General features: G+C 44.3%; 1 protein-coding gene across 1 annotated transcript in view; it reads left to right on the forward strand.

The window, feature by feature from the left end:
* SPATA17 (spermatogenesis associated 17) overlaps positions 1–25,432 on the forward strand; it is a 216,913-nt gene that overhangs the window by 106,993 nt on the left and 84,488 nt on the right. Inside the window, exons 7-8 of the mRNA XM_044288798.1 lie at positions 14,479–14,679; positions 18,726–18,874. Of these exons, the coding sequence (XP_044144733.1) occupies positions 14,479–14,679; positions 18,726–18,874 (350 nt within the window). The remainder of the gene's footprint in view (positions 1–14,478; positions 14,680–18,725; positions 18,875–25,432) is intronic.

Below are 25,432 nucleotides of genomic sequence, written 5' to 3' on the forward strand. Positions count from 1 at the left end.
GAGAGAGCTGCAGCAGAAGGGACATGTACCTTGAGCTGTGATAGACAGAGAGCTGCAGCAGAAGGGACATGTACCTTGAGCAGTGATAGGGAGAGAGCTGCAGCAGAAGGGACATGTACCTTGAGCTTTTATAGGGAGAGAGCTGCAGCAGAAAGGACATGCCCCCTGAGATGTCAGCTGGAAATAAATCTAGCAGAGCAATTAGAGCAGTGAATGGGGAGATCTCTGGAGGGCTTTTCATTTTTTCATCAGCCATGGCATAACCCCTTTAAGAGCGGGGGCACTTTGACCATGGAGGGCAGACAAACAAGTACAGTATCTCAGCTGATTATCTGCTGAAGCTTACTCTTGTACAAAAGCACAGAGCACACTGGACTTAGTTACTAAATTGCTGGGGTCTCGGGCATTCACCATGCCTATTACCAGTCCATGTACTTTCCTATCTGTCATTCTTGTAGTTAATAAAGGTATGTCCAAGAAATTAGATAGATAGATAGATATGAGATAGGTAGAAAGATAGATAATAAATAGATAGATATGAGATAGATAGATAGATAGATAGATATGAGATAGATAGAAAGATAGATAATAAATAGATAGATAGATAGGAGATAGGTAGAAAGATAGATAATAAATAGATAGATATAAGATAGATAAAAAGATAGATATAGATATACAGATAAATATTAGATACGAGATAGATATTAGGAAATCTTCAGTGCTTTAAATACGAGACATGTACTGAATTAATGTTTGACTTTTCCACCACTTTTTTCCTTTCTTCCGCTGACGTGAGCTGATGCATCATATGAAGTCATTCCTGTCTCCGTACAGTTTTTCCTCGGTAACTGGGCAGAGACTGTAGTATATTTAGTGTATTACATGGTGAGTATTGGGCCGGTGCTATAGCCGGATATATTGGGAGCGGGCCAGGTATGGAAATAGAATGCAGGACACAGTGTTCTCTGAGCCATCCTGATATAGATTCCGTCCTGACAGAGGAGACCTCCAGAGCAGCACGCTCGCTCCTCATCTATTGCACTGACAGCTAAGCAGAATACTTTCTGCACTGCGCATTTTAGGTCAAACTTTCATTTCGTGTAGGAGAATACATTGACCATTGTTTTCGGATTGAATTGTTAAAGGGGTTGTCCAGGATTAGATGAAAGGCTCTGTTTTGGGGATGCGGATGAGCCGCAATAGCAGACACAGCCCATGGAGCTTTTCTGGAAATAATGGAGAGCCCCTTTAAATAGTTTTGTGAGCAAATTTTGGATTTAAAGGGGTGACCTATTAGGATAATCCCTGTTAGGGCTTATGATTGTCGTAGAGAAAGGTTCCCAATTTGGACCCTTCACATTTAGAAACAATGGAGATCTGCTGCAAGGAGTAGCTCACACTTTGGAGGGTTCAGCCAATGTAATACCCCAGTTCACCTGCAGTAGTCGCTTTACTAAAAATGAGCAGCCACTGGTGGCTTCCTACAGTGATAGCATCTGATTGCCATCGAGTCCTTATTTAGATAGAAGGGTGTACAAGCCTTTTTAAGATGAGCATAGTGAACACCCTCTCCATACAGAAGCAGTGCATTTCCGGATACGAAACGCGTTGCTTATGTAGAGACTTTTATTGCTGTTTAATAAATCTCACTTTAATAAAATCCATTTGTGCTTTTGATCATTTGATGAACGCAGTGGTGCTTTGTGACTTTAGTCATCAGAGTCTAATGATTTCTGTTCCTTCTCCGAGTGGATTGAGGACCGGAACATGGGCAGCACCCCCCACCGGTGGTACCTACACAACTGCACACCTCATACAGTGAGTCACCTCCTTGCATTTCCATCATCTTCTCAACTTTTCCAGATGTTATCACCCTATGAAGCTCTATTTTCTCTGTTTAGCTACTTCTGAGTTTTGTGGCCCTTCTTTAGCGGGGCAATAAGCTGTGTCCCACAGTTTCCCCATAAACATGCATCCTCGGTGTGCTAAGAATAGAATGACTTTTATGTCCATACATGGTTTAAAGGGGTTGCCCTTTAGGTCACTGTCCCTAATATTTTAGGGAACGCAATAAAAAAGCTTTTCCAAATTTGAAGGAATTTTTCCAAGTGGCCAGATCTCCGTGCCACAGGTTTGAAAGTAGCCTTAAAGGCTATGGACACCTTCAGAGGCAATTTCTGTTTATGATTGCATTTTACTCATTTTTGGCAAAAAATAATATTTTCTATTTTGGCTTTTATAAAAAAAAAATTGAGCCATTCTGTCACAAAGGGTTAACTGTTTTTCTAGCTGTATGACTGGTACTTTCACTTTCACTTTATCTCTAAACTACTAAGAGGTCATGAACACTTATTTAAGCCACATTCTTATCAGCAGACATAAGGAGCCTGTCTGCTCCCCAACTGACAGAAAAGAGAGAAAATCCAGAGGCTGCTACTAGAGAATCTCAGCTCTGTACAGAAAAAAGGACTCCATATTTTTAATAAAAAACAATTGACATTTTATTTAGCTCAAAATGAGGACAATGCAATAATAAAAAATTGTCCCCCAAAGGTGTATATAGCCTTTAAAAATAGTATAAAAGTAATACTCATCTTACCGATCTCCCACCATTTTTGTTCAAACTCTTGTCGGGTCTCCCACTGCTTTCTACTTCTGTATCCCCCTCCATACATAGGAAATGTGACCACCCAATCAATTACTGTCTGAAGACAAGTCACCACTGCATCCAGTGATCGGCAGTTACATTTTCAGTGTATCAAGAGAGACCAGGAAGAAGAGATTGGTGGGGGACCTGGGAAGCACCAGAATGGGGATGGCAGGGAATTGGTGTATTATTTGTATTCCTTTTTTCACTTTTGTAAAAGCCACTCTGTCCCTATTATTTTTACTATTTTTTTATTCCCGTCCAAACAATCCCTTTAACATTGATGGCTTATACTTGAAATTGGTCATCATCATTCGATTTGTGGCGGTCCAACTCACACACTGATGGTCTATGTCCAAACCTGGAATTCCCCATTAAAAGTGTTTTCCAGGATGACTATGGTTTTTAGCAGATATTCTCATGTAGTAGCTTACCTCATGTACATCTTCCCCATGCTTTTTCTTTTTCAATTTGGACTCTCCTGACCTGTTTTCACCATGTACACCAATCCCTCTGGTTTGTTTCCATCCGGTAGGTAGCACTTCCTGTTCCTGTACCCAACCAAACCCATGAATGAACTTCTCCTTCCTCCGACACACACCTCTAGCACCACCCCTAACAACGCCCAGCTAGTTTATAGCTCCTCCCGCCAGTTACTTAGACACTCCCCTATCACTGCCCCGCCCATGGACATAACATCACAGGAAATAGGAAACAGCTTCATGGACACGGTCATGTGACCACAGCCCAGAACAGAAAATAGGAGAGTCATTAGAAAATTTACAGCTACCTTCATACATGATTATTTTAAAGGGCGTTAATGCAAACCAGAAAACCCCTTTAAGCTCCCTAATATTTTATCAGAATTTCTCTCTTCGTCAGTAAGAACATATGAGCAATATATCTACAGGCCAGTGCGGATTGAATGGCCACCAGAGAAAGTGCCTTCTGCGGGGATGTATGTATATTTAGTATCAATTTCAAGGAAAAGTTCTGATGAACATATCATGGAATTAAGCAACTGCATAACATATTAATACAGGATCACCTCCTAAGTCAAGCCTGTATTTGAAGCTTCCGTATTGTTGGTGGGTGTCATAAAACCTTCTGCCACCAGGGGGCTCAGCACGCAGTAAACAATAAACACTTCTAACAATGGGCTGAAGTGTCCCCATCTCCTTCTAAGAGAAGAGCAGCTCCTTTAAGCTGTATTTAAGTGTTCGCACTTCTCTGCTTGTCAGCACTTCACTGTTGCTGTTGGCCGAGGGCTGGGAGACATAAATCACATTGGCAATAATAAAAGATTGTTTTTTGGTGGAAAGCCAGCAGAAGACAGGCTCAGGATGTTCGGAGGGAGAGAGGCGAGAGCTACAATTTCCCTTGTGTCTAGAAGGGGGTAATGCTACTGGTGGGTTTGGAGCTTGCACATCAATAAATAACACTTTTATAGATGTCAGCCAGCAAGTCTCAATACATGAGTGTCATCGATACCCTGCAGGAGACAAAGTCGCTGGCTGTCTCTTGACTTGGCCAATGTCCATTTTTGGCTGAGTAGCAGGCCAGGTCAGGATCACTAGGGTAGTATTCTTGGCCCTCAGCTCGTTGGGCACAATAAGTGCCCCTCAGATGCATTTTACATTTTATTAACCCAAATTAAGTGTATCATGGCTATAATAGTTAGTGAGGGGCCGTGACTTGAAGGCCCAGGGGTCCAAATCTGATATCTATGATGTCTTATCCACCCCTGTCCACTTCTTTTTGGAGATCTCAGAGAAGAGGAAGATGCTATAACAAAGACTATAGTTGTCTAGAAAATTACTCTCCTTCAACAGGTATTAGGCAGCGGGTGCCAATGGAATTGTTTGTATGCGCCTTCCAGCAACTTTTACAGTATAAAGTAACTTCTGACTGTCATGCCCAATAGACTTTTTATTTTTCAGGGTCCTGGGAACATAAACTGTTAGGATAGTTTGGGTCTAATTTCTAAAAGGCAGAACCTTTATTAAAGGGGTTCTCCTCTTGGAACACTTGTAAGAAGGGTCCGTTGACTGATTCCAAAGTGTCCTCCTGGTGGGATCTTCAGTGATCAGCTGTAATGTATGGTGAAACAAGGCAGTAAGTGTTCATTGTCCCTGCAGTGCCACCACAGGTGAAATAAAGTATTACGCAATGTCCATTCAAGTCACTGTACAGGTTCTATATACATTACGTTTGAGACCACCATCAGGCGTGTACTCTCAGCATATATATGTCTAATGAAGGCCTGAGATAGATGCCATACAATGCCCCATATCACTCATTGTTGAGTGCAAGAGGTAATGCAAGGTATCCATTATTTTAGTAGTGGCCGTCCAGAGCAAAGAGCAGCTCCCACGCTGGAGGACTCATTGCGTCCATGTATCGCATGGTCAGTCATTCATTTGAATATCACATTTCTCCTGCAGTGGGAACTCTTTTTAATTGTTACCATGGTGGATATCTGCCAGACATGTAGCAATGAGCTGATCACCAATGGGTCCTAATTTATAAAAGGGTTGTCCAGGTGGAACCAAACCTTTAAAGGGCTGTCTCACTTCAGCAAATGGCATTTATCATGTAGAGAAAGTTAATACAAGGCACTTACTATTGTATTGTGATTGTCCGTATTGCCTTCTCTGCTGGCGTCATTCCTTTTTTCCATCACAATATACACTGCTGGTATCCAGGGGGTTAAAACCACTGCAGCAGTGCAGATACGAGGCGGCCTGGGCGGGTGCTGCTTTACATGCGTGTCTATGTGTGCGCCCGTGGGAGGCTGGCACTTTTTCCTATAGTGTGCAAGCACCAGTGTCAGACTGGGGTGCCTAGGGCCCACCAGTGGAAATTATTCTAGGGGCCCACCCTACAGCTATCAAAAAGAAATATTACTTGTTCATTTTTCGGACTCATGCACATGAATATTTGCAGTTTAGCGCTCAATACAGTGTGCAAAACAGAACGGTATTGTGCACTGCTCTAGATCAGATTGTTTCTCATTAAGCGGCTCATTGTAGTTAATAACCTGACCTGTAAGGCCTCTTTCACACGGGCGGGTGAACGCATTGCACCCGCACTGAATCCGGGCCCATTCATTTCTATAGGGCTGTGCACATGAGCAGTGATTTTTACGCATTACTTGTGAGTTGCGTAAAAAACACAGTATGCTCTATTTTGTCCGTTTTTCACGCAAAGCAGACCACATGGAAGTGAATGGGGCTGCGTGAAAATCGCAAGCAAGTGCGGATGCCGGGCGTTTTTTACGCATGGTTGCTAGGAGATGATCGGCATGAGGACTCAATCATTATTATTTTATAACATGGTTGCAGTAGTTTGCAGTAAAATGTGAAATTATATTTTTATTAAACTATAGATTTACCTATATTATATAACACTGTCTTGGGGGACTAGCGGCCGCCTGTGATGCCCACCACTGAGTCACAGGCAGCTTCTGTTTCATGGGGGACGCAGCAGCTCCACCAGCTCGTCTGCACACTCGGGAGCACAGTAAAAGCCCGCCGCCGCGCTCTGCAGATTCTGGCGGGTGGCAGGGCTCTGTGAGGACGCAGCGTGCGTGCAGCGCAGGGAGTGAGAAGGAAGCGCAGGCACCGCACCACATGTATCAAGAGGTGGTCCTGCCGCCCACTGAAAGATGGCAGCGCCAGCATCACTGCAGGGCAAGCTGCAGGGCACTGCTTCTGTATGTCTTTGTAGCTCTGCTCTTCCTATTGAAGCGGCGCTTGCCAGCAGAAAGCTGGGGCTGCCTGCCACTGGCAATTAATATGTAGACCAGAGGTCGCACTATATTTTTTCCAGAAGAGTAGAAATACTTCTCTTAACAATTTTGAGGAGTATTTTTAGCCGAGGAGGAGTACGAATTTTGTGGTATTTCACATATATAATGCATAGGCCCACATAACGTTATGAGGCTGGACCATTGCTAGTCTCCCAAACATCATACAGTAAACATAAGACCACTGCTGCCAAACACTGCGCCCACCTGACGCTGCCATACACTGCGCCCACCTGACGCTGCCATACACTGCGCCCACCAGACTCTGCCATACACTGTGCCCACCTGACGCTGCCATACACTACACCCACCAGACGCTGCCATACACTGCGCCCACCTGACGCTGCCATACACTGCGCCCACCTGATGCTGCCACACACAGCGCCCACCTGATGCTGCCATACACAGTGCCCACCTGATGCTGCCATACACAGCGCCCACCTGATGCTGCCATACACTGCACCCGCCTGACGCTGCCATACACTGCGCCCGCCTGATGCTGCCATACACAGCGCCCACGTGATTCTGCCATACACTGCGCCCACCTGATGCTGCCATACACAGCGCCCACCTGATGCTGCCATACACAGCGCCCACCTGATGCTGCCTGACACAGCGCCCACCTGATGCTGCCATACACTGCGCCTACCTGACGCTGCCATACACAGTGCCAACCTGACGCTGCCATACACAGCGCCCACCTGACGCTGCCATACACAGCGCCCACCTGACGCTGCCAAACACAGCGCCCACCTGACGCTGCCATACACAGCGCCCACCTGACGCTGCCATACACAGCGCCCACCTGACGCTGCCATACACAGCACCCAACTGACACTACTATATACATATTACATACACAGCTCTACCATATGCCTATTACACAGATAGTTTACTATATACACATTGCACACACAGCTCTGCTACATGTCCATTACACAGATAAAACTACTGTGTGCACATTACACACAGAAAACTGTACAACAGACTGGTTACACTGACATAGCCCTGCTTTATGCACATCTTCAATACATAAAGTACCTCTGCATTCTCCACCAGCACAGTCCTACAGGGAGCCTGTGTTCCCCTAACTCCTCCCACACACTTGGCTGATCACATGACATCACCACAGGTCCTGTAACCACAAAGTAGCGTTTAGTCCAGTCTCTGGAGCTGCTCCTAGTGAGAGAGATGTAGGAGAGGGGGCGGGGCTTCAACTAGGCAGGGGCCCACCGAGGATTTCCACGGCTCCCCGGTGGGCCAGTCCGAGCATTGAGGACCTTGAATGAACCAAGGTCCTCCAGCGTGAGACACCCTTGGTACCCACTGTCTGCTCTGGCCATTGATTTGTTCCGCTAACCAGGCAACCCCTTTAAATAAGAAACAAAGCAGTTCTACGATTTTCACTTGGACGAGTAAATCTCCCGGCAGGACCTCTTGCACAAGTTTGATTATCCTACAATAGAAGTAAAGCATGGAAAGCAGTCAGGAACATTACATCACTCTAGACATATTGGATGTGAGGCAACTCCGTTGGTTTTGCCTGGAAAATTTGCCAAGACATTAGCTAAATCTTTCGGGTAGATCTCAGATGTCCTGGAGATGATCGTTTTCTGCCAAAAGGAAAACATCCCGGCAGTTTATCTTCACGTTAACAACGTTCCTGCGCAATTATAAGCGTAGAAGCTGAGAAATGATCATGTTTCCCTATAGTTCTCAGCAAGAGTAATTGAATACTGAATACGGCACTAAACGCTGGACCCTGACACTTTGTTAACACTCTGACTATCGTCTAACAGCAGGGCAATTATTTGCTGAGTGGGATTTTTATAAATCCCTTGGCAGTACTATGCCCTGATAATTATGATGAAGTGCAATGGTCAGTGTTGATTCAGCAGTCCCTGGTCTAACAAATATTTCATTCACGGCTCTCCTTCATGCCTCCACTTTTATGGTGATCACTCTACCTAGTTGCACTTTAAACTGTTGGATAAATGGAAGAAATCTTATGTTATATATCAAGGAGGGCTGCCAAGAAGAAGTAAATTTTATACGGAAAATAAGATACCACTGCAAGAAAAACATGTTTGACTGGTCCGGTCTTCTTTTCTATTACATTTATGAAGAACTGAACTTAATGGCGTTGCTCAATCTGTAGTACCCCAGCCCTGAGGGTACTAAATATTGTTTATATTGTTGTGTATTGTATTTTACTTTGTTCCCTGACTGTCACTACAAGGAATGTTCCCTGACTGTCACTACAAGGAATGATGGCAAAGGTTGGCAGGAACAGGGTTAACCACCCTGTTCCTCCTGTCTTGGTAAGAGGAGTTCCTGTCCAGAGACAGAGAGGAGAGGAAGCACATGGCAATGCTCCTGGTCCTGATACAGATTCTTCATTGGAGAAATACCCAAATTGTCCTTAAGTAAAGCCTTGAGATACATCAGCATCTACAGACACTGCTGTAAGGTGAGGGACTACAGCCAAACCACCCATCACCAAGAAAGCGCTAGACCAGTATCACCTTACTGTTGAATTGCCACCAACCAACCTGCCTCCATATACTTGCTGGTTCCCAGAGAAGAATTGCTCTGTAAGCTTGCTGCTGCTATGCGTATTCCAAACTCTAAGTTGCACTTAGTAAAATAGACTTTGTTATGTTTAACTCTGATCTCATTCTTCAGTACTGTACCGTAATTCTACTGCACGATCCCCAGGGAGCAACGGCCTGAGGGAGTACACCGTGACGCAACACTTCATCAGGGCCACTACTACTCTTATCTTCTACACCGACTCCTCAGGGGGTTGCTGCAAATTTTTTATGGGGGACTCCTCTTAACCCTCTTTATTGTTCTAAATGAAGAATCCATAGAGAAACTAGACTTCCGCTCTGAAGGTTGTAGCACAACCAATGTTTTTGAAAGCCCGAGATGGTGACTTTGTTTAACCGAGTGCAAGAAAAGTGCAGTGTGCACAAGTATGTAGTCTATTGCTAGTCCTCTCCCAGTTACAGTAGGAGGAAGCCAAGGAAGAGCCCATCTTGCTCCAGCTTCCATCTGGACTGCCACTTGGAGCTGGAATCAAGGTCTGGCTCCCTCCAGAATGGAGAGCCAAGGAGTTAGTGGTTTCCCCTAGACCTACAGGAGGGAAACCATAAAGGCGCCGCATCCCGAAAAGTGCTTAATGTAGAAAGTTAACACACAGTAACAAAAAATAAAGTGAATAAATTGACTATTTGGACCAGAATTATAAAAGTTCCTTATCTTGCCTAGCCATAAGGCCTGCGCAAAGAGCGGTAATTGTGCTAAAATGTGAGAAAGTGAAATGCATGCTAATTGGCATATGCTTTTCCCAGAGAAGCTTTGCATGGCCTGTATGACTTATTACACATACTACGTTCTCTAAACAAGAAAAAATTGTATTCATTAGACATATGGGGGGTCATTTATTAAGACCGGGGTTTTAGACACCGGCCTTAATATACCGTATAGCTGGCAGTGGATCCACCTGAGTTATGTAGAGGCGCCGGCCTCTACATAACTTCTGCGGATCAACCACTGCTTCTAAATGTAAGACTGCTCCTTAGCTGTCTTACATTTAGACCAGGCATAGAAAATGGTAAATGAGACAGGCCCTCCGGCCCCTTCCCCACCACGCCCATGTTTTTAGACCTGGCTTGAGCGGGGAAAAGTCCAAGATTGCGGTGGAAAGGACCTAATATAGGTGTATTTCTGGGCCCCATAGTGTCTACCCTTAGACCACCCTCAAGACTACTTTCACTACCAATTTTGGAAGTCATCACAAGGTTTTTTTTCTGTATATTCTTTCATATAAATGGACAGTTGCTCTGGAGGCAGTAACTGAGCTGTACATGTGAATTTGTGAAACTAATGTAAAATGTTTGTTTTCAATAACACAGTAACGGAAGAGGAGAGGAGAGGGAGAGGGGGTAGGAGGTGGTGATGCTGCAGTGTTGAGATTCTTGCTGTGAGAGGGAGGGAAGAGCAGCATCTCACTGGCCAGAGCCCCTAGCACACACAGTATCTTTTAGAGACATGATGTCTACTCCTAGACCATCCTCAAGAACATTTTCACTGCCATTTTGGGTGGTCATCTCAAAGAGGTTTATCTGTATATTTTTTAATAAAGAAAAACTCCACTTGAACTCAAGAAAACTTCTCTGGAGGCAGGAAATAAGCATGAATATGAATGCAGGAAGCTTTTGTAAAAGGTTTGTTTTCAGTAACACAGTAACTTGAGAGGTAGAGGGGGTATGATGTGGTAAGACTGCAGTGTCGAGACTCCTGCTGTGAGAGGGAGGGAAGAGCAGCATCTTACTGGCCAGAGCCCCTAGCACAAACAGTACCCCTTAGAAACATGGGGGTTATTTATTAAGACGGCTATTTGTACCTGGCGGTGGATGTACTGAATTTATGTAGAGGCGCCAACCTCTACATAACTTCGGCACATCTACCGCATGTCTAAATCTACACCAGCTCCCAATTTTGAAACAGCCATAGGAAATGATAAATGAGACGGCCTGCCAGCCTGCCCCTTCCCCATCCATGCCACGCCCCCTTTTTTAGACCTGGCATGAGCTGGGAGAACTCGCAGATTGCAGCGCAAATAACCTTTGTGGCGTATATCTGTTAATAAATTACCCCCACTGTGTCTACCCCTAGAACATCACCGAGACCACTTTCACTGCCATCTTGGGTGGTCATCTCAAAGATCTGTATATTTTTTTTTAAATAAAAACTCCACTCGAGGTCAAGTTTGAATAGCTGCTTTTGAGGCAATAATTGAGCAGTACTGATTAATTTATGCTTTTACTGATTTAGGGTCCATTCACATGTCGGCAGTGTTTTGTGAATCCGCAAATTGCGGATGCGCAAAACACCAGGCCAGCACCCGAGTAGAAATGCCTATTCTTGTCCGCAGCTGCGGACAAGAATAGGACATGTCCTATTTTTTTGCGGTGCTGCGGACCGGAAGTTCGGAGCTGCGGCCCGGAAGTGCGGATGCAGACAGGACACTGTGTGCTGTCTGCATCTTTTCCGTCCCCATTCAAAATGAATGGTTCCGCACCCGTTCCGCATAATTGACGGACGTGTGACTGGACCCTTAATTTAAGCTTTTATAAAATGTTTATTTTCAGTTACACTGTAACTGAAGAGGAGAGGAGAGAGAGAGGGGGTAGGAAGCGGTGAGGCTGCAGTGTTGACGCTTGCTGTGAGAGGGAGGGAAGAGCAGCATCTTACTGGCCAGAACCCCTGGTAGGAAAAGACGCAAAATGTGCAAGTTAGGCACCACATTTCTCAGTATGGAATAACTAAAACATTTCTACTGTTACCTAAGAAGTCATAGGACTTTTTTTTGCAACAGGTACTGCTTTAGTACCCTTCTTGGCACCATAGAGACATGTCTGAAATTAACACCAATTGATGAACTTATAAAGAAATGGAAAATAAAAAGATGACAGGGAAGCTTTATAGCATCTTCTATATTGCTGTCTGAGGGGTCATCATTCCTTTTGTGTCTTACATCTTAATTCATGTGCTTAATTATAAAAAATAAAAAAAAGATGGAAGGAAAGACAGAAGATAGATGGTGAGAAATGTGATTGAAAATGTTAATGTATGGCTAAGGACGACCGGATAACAAATGATACGTTTACCAGTATGCTCGACCTGGCGCAATTAATACCGCTGGTCATGCATGGCTTTCTGTGATGGAAAATGTGAGGAAAGGGATTCTGGAAAAAAAAAAAAATATATATATCTAATGTGTGGCTCATTTTCTGACATGTCAGAATCATGGCCTTTAAAAAAAAGCAGCACTTTCACACCTCATTTACCATATTCACTATAGGGCCAGCAGTCAACAGCAGGCCTCGATGCAGGAAGGTCAGCGAGAAGCTATTAGCAGGGGTTCCCTCCTGAGATTCTCCTGCTACTTATTGAGCTTGAGGTTAGCATGACAGTATGCCGAATAACTGGGCTGTGGGTTTTTTAACAGTTAGCCAAGATTTCCCCATAGTGTTTGTCACTTCAGAAAATTGCAGGAGAAAATGAAGTCCCAGACAGCCCATCTCGGTAGCAGGCCTCATAAGTTGTTTTAAAAGAAGAAGGATGTGTCGGGCCTGAAAAATATACCACAATCCCACAGGATTACTGTCAGAGGGAAATAATAGAGATGACAGATACAGGGAAGATCTCCCAGTACTTTCCCAAAAAAAGAAAAAAAATTCAACATTTAAAAAATGGCAGATTTTTGGAATGAATGAAATACAGTAGAATTTTTTTTTTGTTTATAATAATATTTGAATCGATTGCTAAATCTGGTTAAAAAGACATAAAGGGGTTGTCTAAGGTTATAAAAACAGGGCTGCTTTTTTTTTTCAAAAAACACTGCCACATCTGTTCACAGGTTGTCAGTGGCATTACCTCATTGACCTCAGTGGAGCTGAGTGGCAATACCAGACGCATCCCATGGACAGGTGTGGCTCTGTCGTAGTAAGAAAGTACATGTGTACTACATCATATCTTGTAGAATTACTTAAAAAAGGGGTTGTCTAATCTCATACATCGCTAGGACTCGCTCCTATCTCCAGAAAGGATCCCCCAGGGTCCCAGAAGTTTCATAGTGGTGAATGGACAGAGCACAGCGCATGCGCAGCCATCCTCCATTCACTGTTGGCTTGGCTAGTTCGGGCAGTCCCATTGCATGGTGCGCTCTCCATTCACCGGTATGGGACTTTCGGAGAAAAAAAATTGTAACCGATATTTGCATCATGCATGCGCACTGTGCTCTCCTTCACTGGCGTTTTGAGCAGGCCCAGCACCTATCAGACATTGATGGCATGTCTTAGCAATATGCCATCAATGTACGAGATGAGCCAACCCCTTTAAATGTTACCGTAGCTTGCTGAGGACTCCACTGCCGGGACTCCAGCTGGTCACTAGTACGGGGGTCTTAATTCCTCCGTTCCTCATGGTTGGAGCTCACCACAGTCATGTTGATGAATGAGCAACTTGGGGCCCATGTACTAGTGATTGACTGAGGTCTAAGTGATGGTACCACCAGAGATCTAACCAGGAACCACTGGAGGTGTAGAGGTAGCAGTGGCACACAGGCCTTGGTGTCTGAGAGGGTCCCCAAGGTTTCTCTGCCACATATGAAGACACTAGTTTTATAATTGGTCTCTAGCTATGCTACAGATTTTGCACTGAGCCCAGTAGAAACCTGCAGATAGGTGATAAATGTTGATGAAAGCCAAGACTGTCTTTATAAACTCAGTAGTGGCCCCATTGTCCACATACATAGATCTATGGAATAGATACCTTACCAGATGTATTATGTCAAAAGCTAAAACTCGAACAAAGTTCTGGTAGTCCAATACCCATCTGACTTTCTGGATTGTTGGACGGCTACTGCATCCATACATACTGTAGAAGGTCCAGAAGAAATCACTGCTAAAGATCCTTGAAGGTCTACTGACCATGACTCAGTGGTATTATGCCAGTGGTTGGCTCTTGAACCTCCATTTTCAGGTAGCCTAGTTGACCTGATTATGAGACTTTCTGGGATTAGATATGTTGGGGCACATTTATTAAGACTGGTGTTTTAGATGCAAGTTTTATTAAAGCCCTGCGCTGGCGGTGGATCTGCCGCAGTTATGTACAGGCACCAGACTCTACATAACATGTCCGATCCACCGCCGCTTCTAAATGTTAGACACGTTCCTAGCTGTCTTACATTTAGACCATTTTCTATGCCTAAAACAGGCATAGAAAATGGTAAATGAGACGGACCTGCATACTTTTTGAGACTTAGGGTGAGTGGAGAGAAGTCGCAGATTGTGGCACAAAGGACCTTTGCATCGCAATCCGCGCCAGAAATATGTATTTCTGTTTAATAAATTACCCCCTTTATCTTTACACTATTTGCCTGCTCTATTTGTACATGAGCCTAACATCATATTTTCTACATTTCTGTAATAGTTTTTGTGTTTTCTCTAAGATCCCAGGTGTCTACAATTCACCCTATAGACAATATCCGGATGAAATGGAGTTTCGGCTACAAAGAGCAAGACCTCTGAGCCATCGAGAACATCCAGAGAAGGACAACAATGGGGACTTTGTGGATTGGTCAGATTGCAGACACCCCTATTCATTCCCAATCACCCAACCTCTTCCTCCGATTGGCAAAAAGAAACCACAGGTAGGCCATTAGTATATGGTAAGCATGTAACCATACAGGTAGAATAGTTTTGACAGTATTACCCTCAGTATAGGGCCATCTTTAGGACCAAACTTGCTTTGACCTTGTAGTTTTGTCTGCACCTTGCTTAAAGGAGTTGTCTCCATTACAGTTCCTGTCCATATTCCCTTTATTAACCAAAGCAAAAAGCCTCTGGCCACTATTCAGTGGGGAGAGTGGAACAAGCAAACCGTTACTGCCTTAGTACACCAAGGACATCGCCATTACTACTTTACCATATAGGCATTGTATGGCAGTATTATTTAGCACTGAATGGTAGTTTTATTTGGGGCACTGTTATGTGGGTACTATTTTGTTGTCACTGTATATGAGTATTGTTGGCATTGTTAGCAGTATTTGGGTATAAATATTCATGTAAAAGGTGTATATATTATATATGGCAGTAGCACACTGCTTACTTTTTGACCTGGCTTAATTTTCTATAAATCCAGGTCTGTTTATTGCACCCCTGTAGTGCACCAAAGACCTTAATAGATAGGGTGGAATATTGTGTCGATCATATGGTTCATGTGCTGGGCCAATTCATAGGATGCATCCATGGACTACTGGAAAGACCATTGTTACAGATTTGATTCGGCTGCTTAGCGGAATTTCAAAAAGTAAATTTGTGACAAATTACCTCGTTGGTGAAGCGCATTTTTTTTGTAGCGGATGCAAAGAGGGGGAATGGCAATTGCGCCAAACCCCCATCATTTATCCCTTCAGATGCCGCGTTCATCACTGATCGCAGCATCTGAGATGACCATTGAAGACTGTCAGGGGTTAATCTGTGGGGAAAAAAAAGAAAAATACCCGCCTTATCCATTTGATCGAGAAGAGTCAGCCGTGGCTATCTTGATTGAAGATCCAGCACTGGATTGGTGACACCGGCGTGGTGACATCATACATCACTGCACACGAGATTTCACGCAGGATCTTCAATCAAGATGGCCGCAGTGGACTCTTCATGCTCAAATAGATGAGGTGAGTATGGATTTATTTTTACCGCCATTTTAGGGAAAATTGATTCGTTACCGTGCAGCACGAGGTAATTCAGCTTCGTGGCGAATAGAATTTTCATGAAATTCAGATTGAAGTCTATTTCTTGAACTTCAGTTCGCTCAACACTAACCATAATATGCCATGGGACCCAACACAAATCCAATATCGCTGAACCCTGATGCTAATTGAGTGGCACGGGTCACATGACTCATTGAGATCACATGACCGACACATGTTTAGTTATGTACATAACTCATGGATACTGAATTCCACAGGACTCCTCCACTACAGGACTCTCTCCCGGCTTCACCGGCCGAATGTGTGTATTTTAAGGGGAAAGTGGAGAAAGTCGCTGCCAGATACTTCTGGTGGCGGCTTATCTTTCTGGAAAACAAAAGGATCAGGTGAAAATGTTCACTCCGCCAGATGATGTCAGGGGAGAATTGGGAGCTCCTCATATACATTCTCAGCGGGTTTGGCCAACGACTAATGTGTATGGCCAGCTTAAGAGCGGTAGGTGAGAATGATTATAGTCTTCTATACTAAAAAGCGGTGTTTTTCATCTTTTTAGTAGTTTTTTCATGTTTTGGTGGTTTGGTGGTTGCTTATCCTTGGAATGTCACCCGTTATACACATTGCCTATGAATACCGCACATCCGCCCCCGACATTGACAGAACTATTTAAATATCAAACTGCGTTTTACTAGGACAGAAGTCGACATAAAGAATCTCTCCATAAAGGATCCTCAGATGTAACAACCTTCCAGCCCATCTGTGGCAGGAGCGGAGACTGCTCGCTGATACTTATTTGCCATTTGTGTTATTTACGGTCTATAACTTTTATGGTAACTGGTTCCTATTATTGGTTTCTATTAATGTAAAACATAAGTGAGCAGAAATGAGGCGTGAATCGTTCCTTTTCCTTCATCTTCACTTCCCGTCCAGCTGTGACTGGTTACTGACAAGCTATTAGAATATGGAGCAGTCAAGATACATTCTGTATGTCACCTAGGGTTGTTAGAGGATAATCACTAACTGTAGGGGATGTATCTATCTATCTATCTATCTATCTATCTATCTATCTATCTATCTATCTATCCGGTTTAGGTCTGCCCAACTCTCCTCAAAGAGCAGATAAGCAGAGTGCAGACTTAAGTCTATGGAATTCTATGAACCATTTACTGCTCACTCGGAGAACAGAGCCAAACAGAAACAAAGGCTCACAGCTCTCAGCCCTTAGACTTGCACCTGTCAAAACTTCTGACATATCCATATGAAATGTAAGATATTTGTTAAAGTGATTGGTGCCCTTTAATATCTGGCTCCTGAGGGTTTTAACAGTGGGATGATGTCACCGCCAGACATCTGAGAAGCTCTGACAGACGTTCTTCAGAACCTCCTGCTTGAGGTTCTTTTGTTTTGCTTTCAGTTTTGTCATCTCGTTTCCCTCTCTCAGCTGTCATCTAGTTGCACTGATTGCATCCCTTTAAATCCCCTCCCATACTGCATCACTTTGCGGTTTATACAAGTTCCTGGAGTGTGTACATGCTGGATGCTATAACTGAGGCTTCTACAGATAAGTCTGTTCATTGATTTGTGTTTTCCTGTTTGCTTGATCCTAGGTGACCCTGACTCCCTCCGTATTAAGTGTAGGGAGCCGGTGGTCGTGTCCCCTCACTATTATAGGGTGTTCAGGTGTCATACAGTCGAGGCACGAGGGCATGCAATTTTCTATCATAGAGATCTTTGCATGGGTTGAGAAGACAGGGAGAGTTTCAGGGCTTAAATAGAGGTCACCCTTTCGTTCCTTAGTATCGGATCAAGCCAGTCGGATCCTTATTTGTAACTTCTTGTTTTCTGTTACACCATCCGTGACAGATGACCTGTGATCTGCTGATCATCAGTGGATCTTTTTAACAAAAAGGAATTGTTCAAAGCAGAAACGCTCCTTTAAAGTGTACATGAGTTTTTAAAAGTTTACATGATGGCCGTTCTTCTTTGTACAGTCATAACTGTGAAGTAACAGGCCTTTTTGGGCTTTCCTAATGTCTCTTTCAGCCACATTAGTCCCTGTTTCAGTTGCACAGATAGATGCATTTCACTAAGAAGCAGGGGGTGTCTACCTTCTGTGAAATCTGCCAGAACTGTACTTCTGTGACGTTCTTATTCTTACTTCCCACTATGTTTATTTTCAGCTCTGAAGCTCACAGAACAGATGAGGAGGGGAGATCACAGTTACAGACACACAGGATTCTCCTATAATCTTCAGAAGCTGTGTAGAAGTCAGTTCTTTTATCAGGCTCAGGATCTCAGCCAGCTCTGACACCCCCCCATTTCCTGTGAATCGTCTTCTGTGTCTATGGTACTAGGGACAGATCTTGTCTGACAACAGGCAGTGGACTGGAACTTAGGTGGAAGTGAGACCCTGTGACCATGACTTTACAGTTTTTTCAGGTGGATGCAGGCTCATTCTTAAAGGGAACCTGTCACCGGGATTTTGTGTACAGAGCTGAGGACATGGGTTGCTAGATGGCCGCTAGCACATCCGCAATACCCAGTCCCCATAGCCTATCTGTGCTTTTATTGTGTAAAAAAAAACGATTTTATACATATGCAAATTAACCTGAGATGTGTCCTGTCCCTGACTCATCCCACGTACAGGACTCATCTCAGGTCAATTTGCATATGTATCAAATAGTTTTTTTTACACAATAAAAGCACACAGAGCTATGGGGACTGGGTATTGCGGATGTGCTAGCGGCCATCTAGCAACCCATGTCCTCAACTGTATTCCCAAAATCCTGGTGACAGGTTCCCTTTAAATGAAGTGATTTAGAAATGTGCTAGTTACACCATTCTTTATTAAATGAAGGGTAACATTTTACTTATATTTGTGCAGTTATTTTGATGAAGTGAAGATATTTAATACTTTTATATGGGGGTTTGCATTAAAAATATACTATGTAAATTGAACTTCCAATTCTAATGATTCAACTTTCCTATAGGGTCCATTCCGTGACCCAGCTGAAGTACTTCAACAACGCTACAAGCCTTTGGAGCCAACCCTAAGAGTAGCAACATCATTCAGTTCCCTGGAAGAGGCCCGAGAAGAACTGAAGAGACAAGAATGGACGAAGGGTTTCCAGGAAGACAGGTAAAAATGAAAAATCCTACAGACACATGACATCATTCCGACCACTCCCAAACCTAGACCACATTATCAGTGTTCTTCCATTTCCCCCATCTCATCTCAAACTTGATTAGAAGGAAATAATCCAGTCCCCCTCTACAAGCCCTGCAAGTCTGAGCTTCTGTCCATCATCTTGTAGTCCCCCTCTACAAGCCTTGCAAGTCTGAGCTTCTGTCCATCATCTTGTAGGAATCACTGTCTGCAGGGAACACCTCTTCTATGTCCCAACCTATTCCTAACTGTCAGCTGGACACAGGAGAGACATAGACACACACGAGGTGCCTGTACAGCAGCATGGTACGTGCAGTCTTCAAACTTCAGCCAACTGTAGGGAGGGGCAGAAAAGATTGGTAGGCAATATCTGGGAGCAGGATGCAGCCTGAAGTCGATTCAGTAACAGTACTAAAGTTTAAAAAGTAGTTTCTGAGTTTATTCCTGGACTGTTACTGTACACGGATCCAATACATTCTGACTGATATTTCATTATTTGGCTTACTACAACCATGGAGGCAACAATGATATCAGACATCATGATTGCCAAGAAGCCATATAGTAAACCATAACTTTCACTGGAGTTTCACTTTAACTAGGTCACTTCTATAGTTCAAAGTAGTAATACCCATCCATTTTAAAATGGAAAAGCCGCTACCTGTTACGGCAGAGGTCCACATCCGCAGCCACTCTTCTCTCCTGCTTCTTGCTGGCATTCCTCTCCTTTTGCAGGATGAGACCTGAACCTGCTCTGGCCATAGGGTGTGTGCACACCCTTCCTCCAGCTCTTAAGGTGCCTATGCCTATGGGAAGGAGCCTGTGCAATAGGTGCTAGTTTGCTAGGTTCCTATAAAGGTGTGCTGTTGATACGTTTGTCTGCCCATGTACCGACTTCTGCTTGTTTTCCTGATTTAACTGCCTGACCTCTGCCTGATTTTCATTCTGAGCCTTAGCTACCCACTCTGACTGACCCTGGACTGTTTATTGGATTAGGCAAACTCTGCCTGCCTGACCTCGGCCTGTCTCTAACTATGAATTTTCCCAATCCGTTGGTGCCCTACACCTAGTTCTTTTTACCCTTGTGGATCAGCATTCTCTAACACAGAGATTTCTCCAAGAGGTAGCAGCCTGGTGGTTCCCCTATAGCTGAGTCCAGATCCCGTGAATAGGACGCTAGGGTCACGCTAGCACTCACATCTTAGGGCTGTCTAGGGACCTAGAACCCACTAATACCCCCATCCAGCGCTGACTGCTCTTCCCTCAGTAATATTACATTTACTGAATATCTACAAAAACCGGAGGACTCCAGCAATACGGTAGGACTACCGGTTATCTTAGGTGCCGCCGTGCACCGCGTTATTCACTATCCTTTGTGTTATCATGCACTTTTTTGTTATCAAATAAGAATATCTAGGGACTTTATTCTATCAAATGAATTAAAAGTTAAGTTTTAATAAGAATCACCATCCCCACTTTGTCTGTGCAGATCCCTGCATAGGGGTTAAAAGGTAAAGACCTGGAGAGCCACTTAGATAACGCTCTTAGGAGTAGCCTCAACCCAAATCTGTTCAAGTGACACAGCGAACCCACATCCACTTTGTAACTCTACCTCATCCATACTGTATAAAGTGACAACTCTTGGTATTACCAGGAACCCAGTTTGGAAACCACAGATTTTTTACCACAGTCTTGAGTGTTGTATAGACTGTATCACCTATGTATCACCTATACATGTAGTGTGTTAACAGGACTAAGGTTAGTAATTCGTTATCTGGATATTAATATTTGCTGTACATTTCCTATATAATTACTGGAAAACTGATCCTGAATTATAATATGTAATGTACTTAAGAGCTGCAATCATAATTCTGCTGTCTTTAAAAGTTTTCTCAGCATTCCTTACGTTCTCAGAGGTTTCCCTGTTGATTTGCATTCTAGTAAGGCCGAATGCACACGGGCGTGTTCCATGGCCGAGAGCAGTCCGTGGCTATGCCGGGCTGGATTCCTGTTCAGAGCAGGAGCGCACGGCGTCATTGGTTGCTATGACACCGTGCGCTTCATGCTGCCGCTGCACTACAGTAATACACTCGTATAGTGTATTCGGCCTAAGTGTGTTTTTTACACCTGTTTCTGGTATAAATAATTATGAATTAGCCAGGGCCGATAGCCCCGCCCTTGCAATATTCTCATTCCGCCATCGCCATGTTTTAGTAGCCTTGGGGAGGGAGGCGTAAAGTGCAGATTGCAAATAGAAAAGTCACAAATGCATTAAAAAGTCACAAATCCAATGGATTTGCAACGTTTCCACAGCAAAAAGAGGCATAAGGAGAATGTAAATTTTCCCACTTTATGTCCATACACCTTATAATCTGTCAAATTCAATATGTATGTAACTCCCAGAAATTTGCTGTACCTCTACTGGGGCTAATTTTGTCATCTCCATCTGTGATAATCAAAGGTCATCATATAATTCTCTTGACATGTAGTTATGGAATAAGTGATAGGAGTCTTTTCTGGGAGGGTCCAACTGCTGGAACTTCCACTGATGATAACGGGGTCCTCTGTCTCCCCATATGAACAGAGCGATGGTCAAGCTTGTGCGCTGCCATTCCATCCATCCTTATCGGCCTTCCAGGGATTGCCAAGCGCTGTATTCAGCCTCTCCTCCACAGTCCCAAAGAAATAAATGGATCAGCGGTGAGCATGTTTAACCAATGCTCCATTCATATGGGATGAAACACCACCCCCATTCTAGTGATCGGTCAGACGCCCACCCTTCAGACTCTTATACTCATTCCTGTGGATAGTGCATGGGTATAAAACGTGGCATAAACCCTTTAATATATAAGCCAAATATGTTTTGATGAGACTGCACATTTGTTGGTACCCTTCTGTTAAAGAAAGAAAAACCCACAATGGTCGCTGAAATACCTTGAAACTGACAAAAGTAATAATAAATACAAATTTACTGAAAATCAGCTAATGAAAATCAGACATTGCTTTTGAATTGTAGTTCAACAGAATAATAAAAATTTAAAAACATACTAATGAAACTGGCCTGGACAAAAATGATAATACTCCTGAAAATAATCTGACTATAGGGACATGTAAAGCTAAGGTGTGTCCTGTAATTAGCATCACAGGTGTCTTCAAACTTCTAATCAGTCAGTCTGCCTATTTAAAGGATGAAAAGTAGTTACTGTGCTGTTTGGTATCATGGTGTATGCCACACTGAACATGGACCAAAGAAAGCTAAGGAGAGGGTTTTCTCAGGAGGTTAGAATTTTTTTTATAGACAAACATGTTAAAGGTAAAGGCTATAAGACCATCTCCAAACAGCTTAATGTTTCCGTCACTACAGTTGCACATATTATTCAGAAGTTTAAGGTCTACGGGACTGTAGCCAACCTCCCTGTCAGGGCCTGTTCTAGGTGAAATGGGGCCCTGGGGCGAAAAACAATAAGGGCCCCCCCCCCCCATGACACTTGATGACTTTTACAGAAGAAACTGTATATTTTGGGGCACAGTGTAGAGATATACTGTATATTGTGTGGCACAGTGTAGCGGTATACTGTATATTGTGTGGCACGGTGGAGACTATGGGCCAGATTTATCATTAGCTCAGGTCAGAATAATGGAGTGAAAAAGTCCCCAAAAAATCCCAAACGCTAAAACTGCGCACAAATTTGCGACTTTTTTCTGCTCTGCACTATGCTCACCAGTTTTCTGAAAGTGGGCGTGTTTTCTTATGTAAATGAATATCTAGACAGATTTACTATTGGGACTATTTAAAAAGTCGCAAAAAAGTCGCAATTTCACTCCAGTGAGGACCATGCTTATCTTATGCGACTTTTTAATAGAACATGCGACTTTTTCATAAAAACGTGCAACTTTTTCGTAAAGATGTGCGACTTTTGTAAAGCTGCTTACTGACGGATAAGCTGCTACCGTCAAACCACATTTATTACAGTCTTAAAGGGCCAATCATATATCTGACTTGGCTAAAACTGACTTTAGCCATATGTGAAAGTGGAGTGAGCTGTCATGATAAATCTGGCCCTATATGTATATAACATAAAGATATTTCATATGAAAACTTACAGTTACTTGGCCCTTGGGGATCTCGGATGCCACTTCCACACATTGGCCGGGGGCTCGGCGGAGTTGATGTTGTGCTTTATCCTAATGAGAAAGATTTCATAATAAGAATTTGGAGAAGGGGCAGAGGGATATCAGAGCAGGGAGAGGCTGGTGCTGCTACTAGGGGGCTCATACCATGGGGGAGTAATAACGCCCACCATAATGCCCCCCCCAGTAGAAATGTGTCAGTGCAAAAAATACCCCCCTGTAATGCCCCCAGTTGAGCTAATGTCCCCATAGTGCCTCCATAATGTGCCAGTATAAAATACCCCTATATAGTGACCCCAGTAAATGCCCCCATAGTGCTCCTCTCCCCCTAGTGCCCCCCATAATGTACCAGTATAAAATGCCTGATATATAGTGCGCCAGTAGATGCCCTCAGTGTCTCCCATAATTTGTAAGCATAAAATACCCCTTCTCAGTGCCCCCGTAGTAGTCCTCTCCCCCCTTCCCCATAGTACCCACCACAATGTGTCCCAGTATAAAATGCCCCTATACAGAGCCCCCATATAAAATAACCGTTCTTTGTGGCCTCAGTAGATGCCCCTATTGTGCCTCCAAAAATGTGCCAGTAAGAAGTGCCCCCATAGATGTCCCCCAATAATGTGCCAGTAAAATGTGCCCTCATAGATGCCCCCCAATCATGTGCCAGTAGCCTGAGCCCCCCATAAACATGTGCCAGTAGCCATAGGCGGCCCCCTTATCATGTGCCAGTAGCCATAGGGCCCCCCTATCATGTGCCAGTAGCCATAGGGCCCCCTATCATGTACCAGTAGCCATAGGGCCCCCCTATCATGTGCCAGTAGCCATAGGGCCCCCCTATCATGTGCCAGTAGCCTGAGCCCCCCATCAACATGTGCCAGTAGCCATAGGCGGCCCCCCCTATCATGTGCCACTAGCCATAGGGCCCCCCCTATCATGTGCCACTAGCCATAGGGCCCCCCCTATCATGTGCCACTAGCCATTGGGCCCCCCTATCATGTGCCACTAGCCATAGGGCCCCCCTATCATGTGCCACTAGCCATAGGGCCCCCCTATCATGTGCCACTAGCCATAGGGCCCCCCTATCATGTGTCACTAGCCATAGGGCCCCCTATCATGTGCCACTAGCCATAGGGGCCCCCCTATCATTTGCCAGTAGCCACCAGTATTGTACAGAAAAAAAAGAAAAGAAAAAAACACGTATACTTACCTCCTTGGCAGCGATGTGATGCAGGCCTCTTCCGGCCTGTGTCCCGCGCTGTGTACGGCTCAGGGCTCAGGTGGCGCGATGACGTCATTGCGCCGCCTGTGCTGGCCTCTAATAGGCTGCCGGCCTAGTGCCTGCAGCCTATAAGAGGAAGGGAAAGGGACACACCTCTCCCTCCCCTGCCGCACAGCCATCTGTATCGCTGTCTTGAGGATGGCGATACAGATGGCTGGAGATGAGCGCTTCCACTATGGAAGCGCTCATCTCCGGGTGACACTGACTGTCCTGCCTGCCTAAAGTTAGTTGCGGGCCGGCGCGGGGGGGGCCCTAAGGACTCGGGGGCCCGGGGGCAATTGCCCCCCTTGCCTCTATGGAAGCGCCGGCCCTGCTCCCTGGACATGGTAACAAGAGGAAAACTGATTACAAATTGAAGAGATAGATAATACGGATGGTAACCAAAAAGCACAACTTGCAAAGAGATTAGAGGTGAACTCCAATGTCAAGGTACATCAGTGTCAGATCGTGCCATCCGTCGCTGTCTTAGCCAAAGTGAACTTGTTTCAACCACTGTTGAAAGCAAATCATAAAAAAGCGGGACTGGAATTTGCCAAAATGCCTATTGACAAGTCACAAAGCTTCTGGTAGAATGTCCTTTGGACAGATGAGACAAACTGGAGCTTTTTGGCAAGTCGCATCAGCTCTATGTTCGCAGATGCAAAAATGAAGCCTACAAAGAAAAGACCATTGGAGGAGATTTATCTAATTGGTGTTAAGTAGAACTGTCAGATTACACCTTTAATTTTTCACAGCTCCTTTGGAAAATGAAAGCTGGAATCTGGTTGCTATGAGCACCTAAGCCAGTTCTACTTTACATCAGTTTGATAAATCTCCCCCATTGTACCTACTGAGAAACATTGAGGAGGCTCAGTTATGTTTTGGGTCTGCTTTGCTTCATCTGGCACAGGGTGTCTAGAATCTGTGCAGGATACAAGGACATCTCAAGACTATGAAGGAATCTGGTGCGAAATGTGCAGCCCAGTGTCAGAAAGCTTGGTTTCAGTTGCAGGTCATGGATCCTCCAACAGGATAATGACCCAAAAGACACAGCTCATGGCTAAGAGCAAAGCATTGGCCGTCTGTGAGGCCCGATCTAAATCCTATTGAACATCTGCGGAAGAAGCTGAAACATGCAGTCTGGAGAA

This window comes from Bufo gargarizans, chromosome 4 (genome assembly GCF_014858855.1).
Source record: "Bufo gargarizans isolate SCDJY-AF-19 chromosome 4, ASM1485885v1, whole genome shotgun sequence".
Lineage (NCBI taxonomy): Eukaryota > Metazoa > Chordata > Amphibia > Anura > Bufonidae > Bufo > Bufo gargarizans.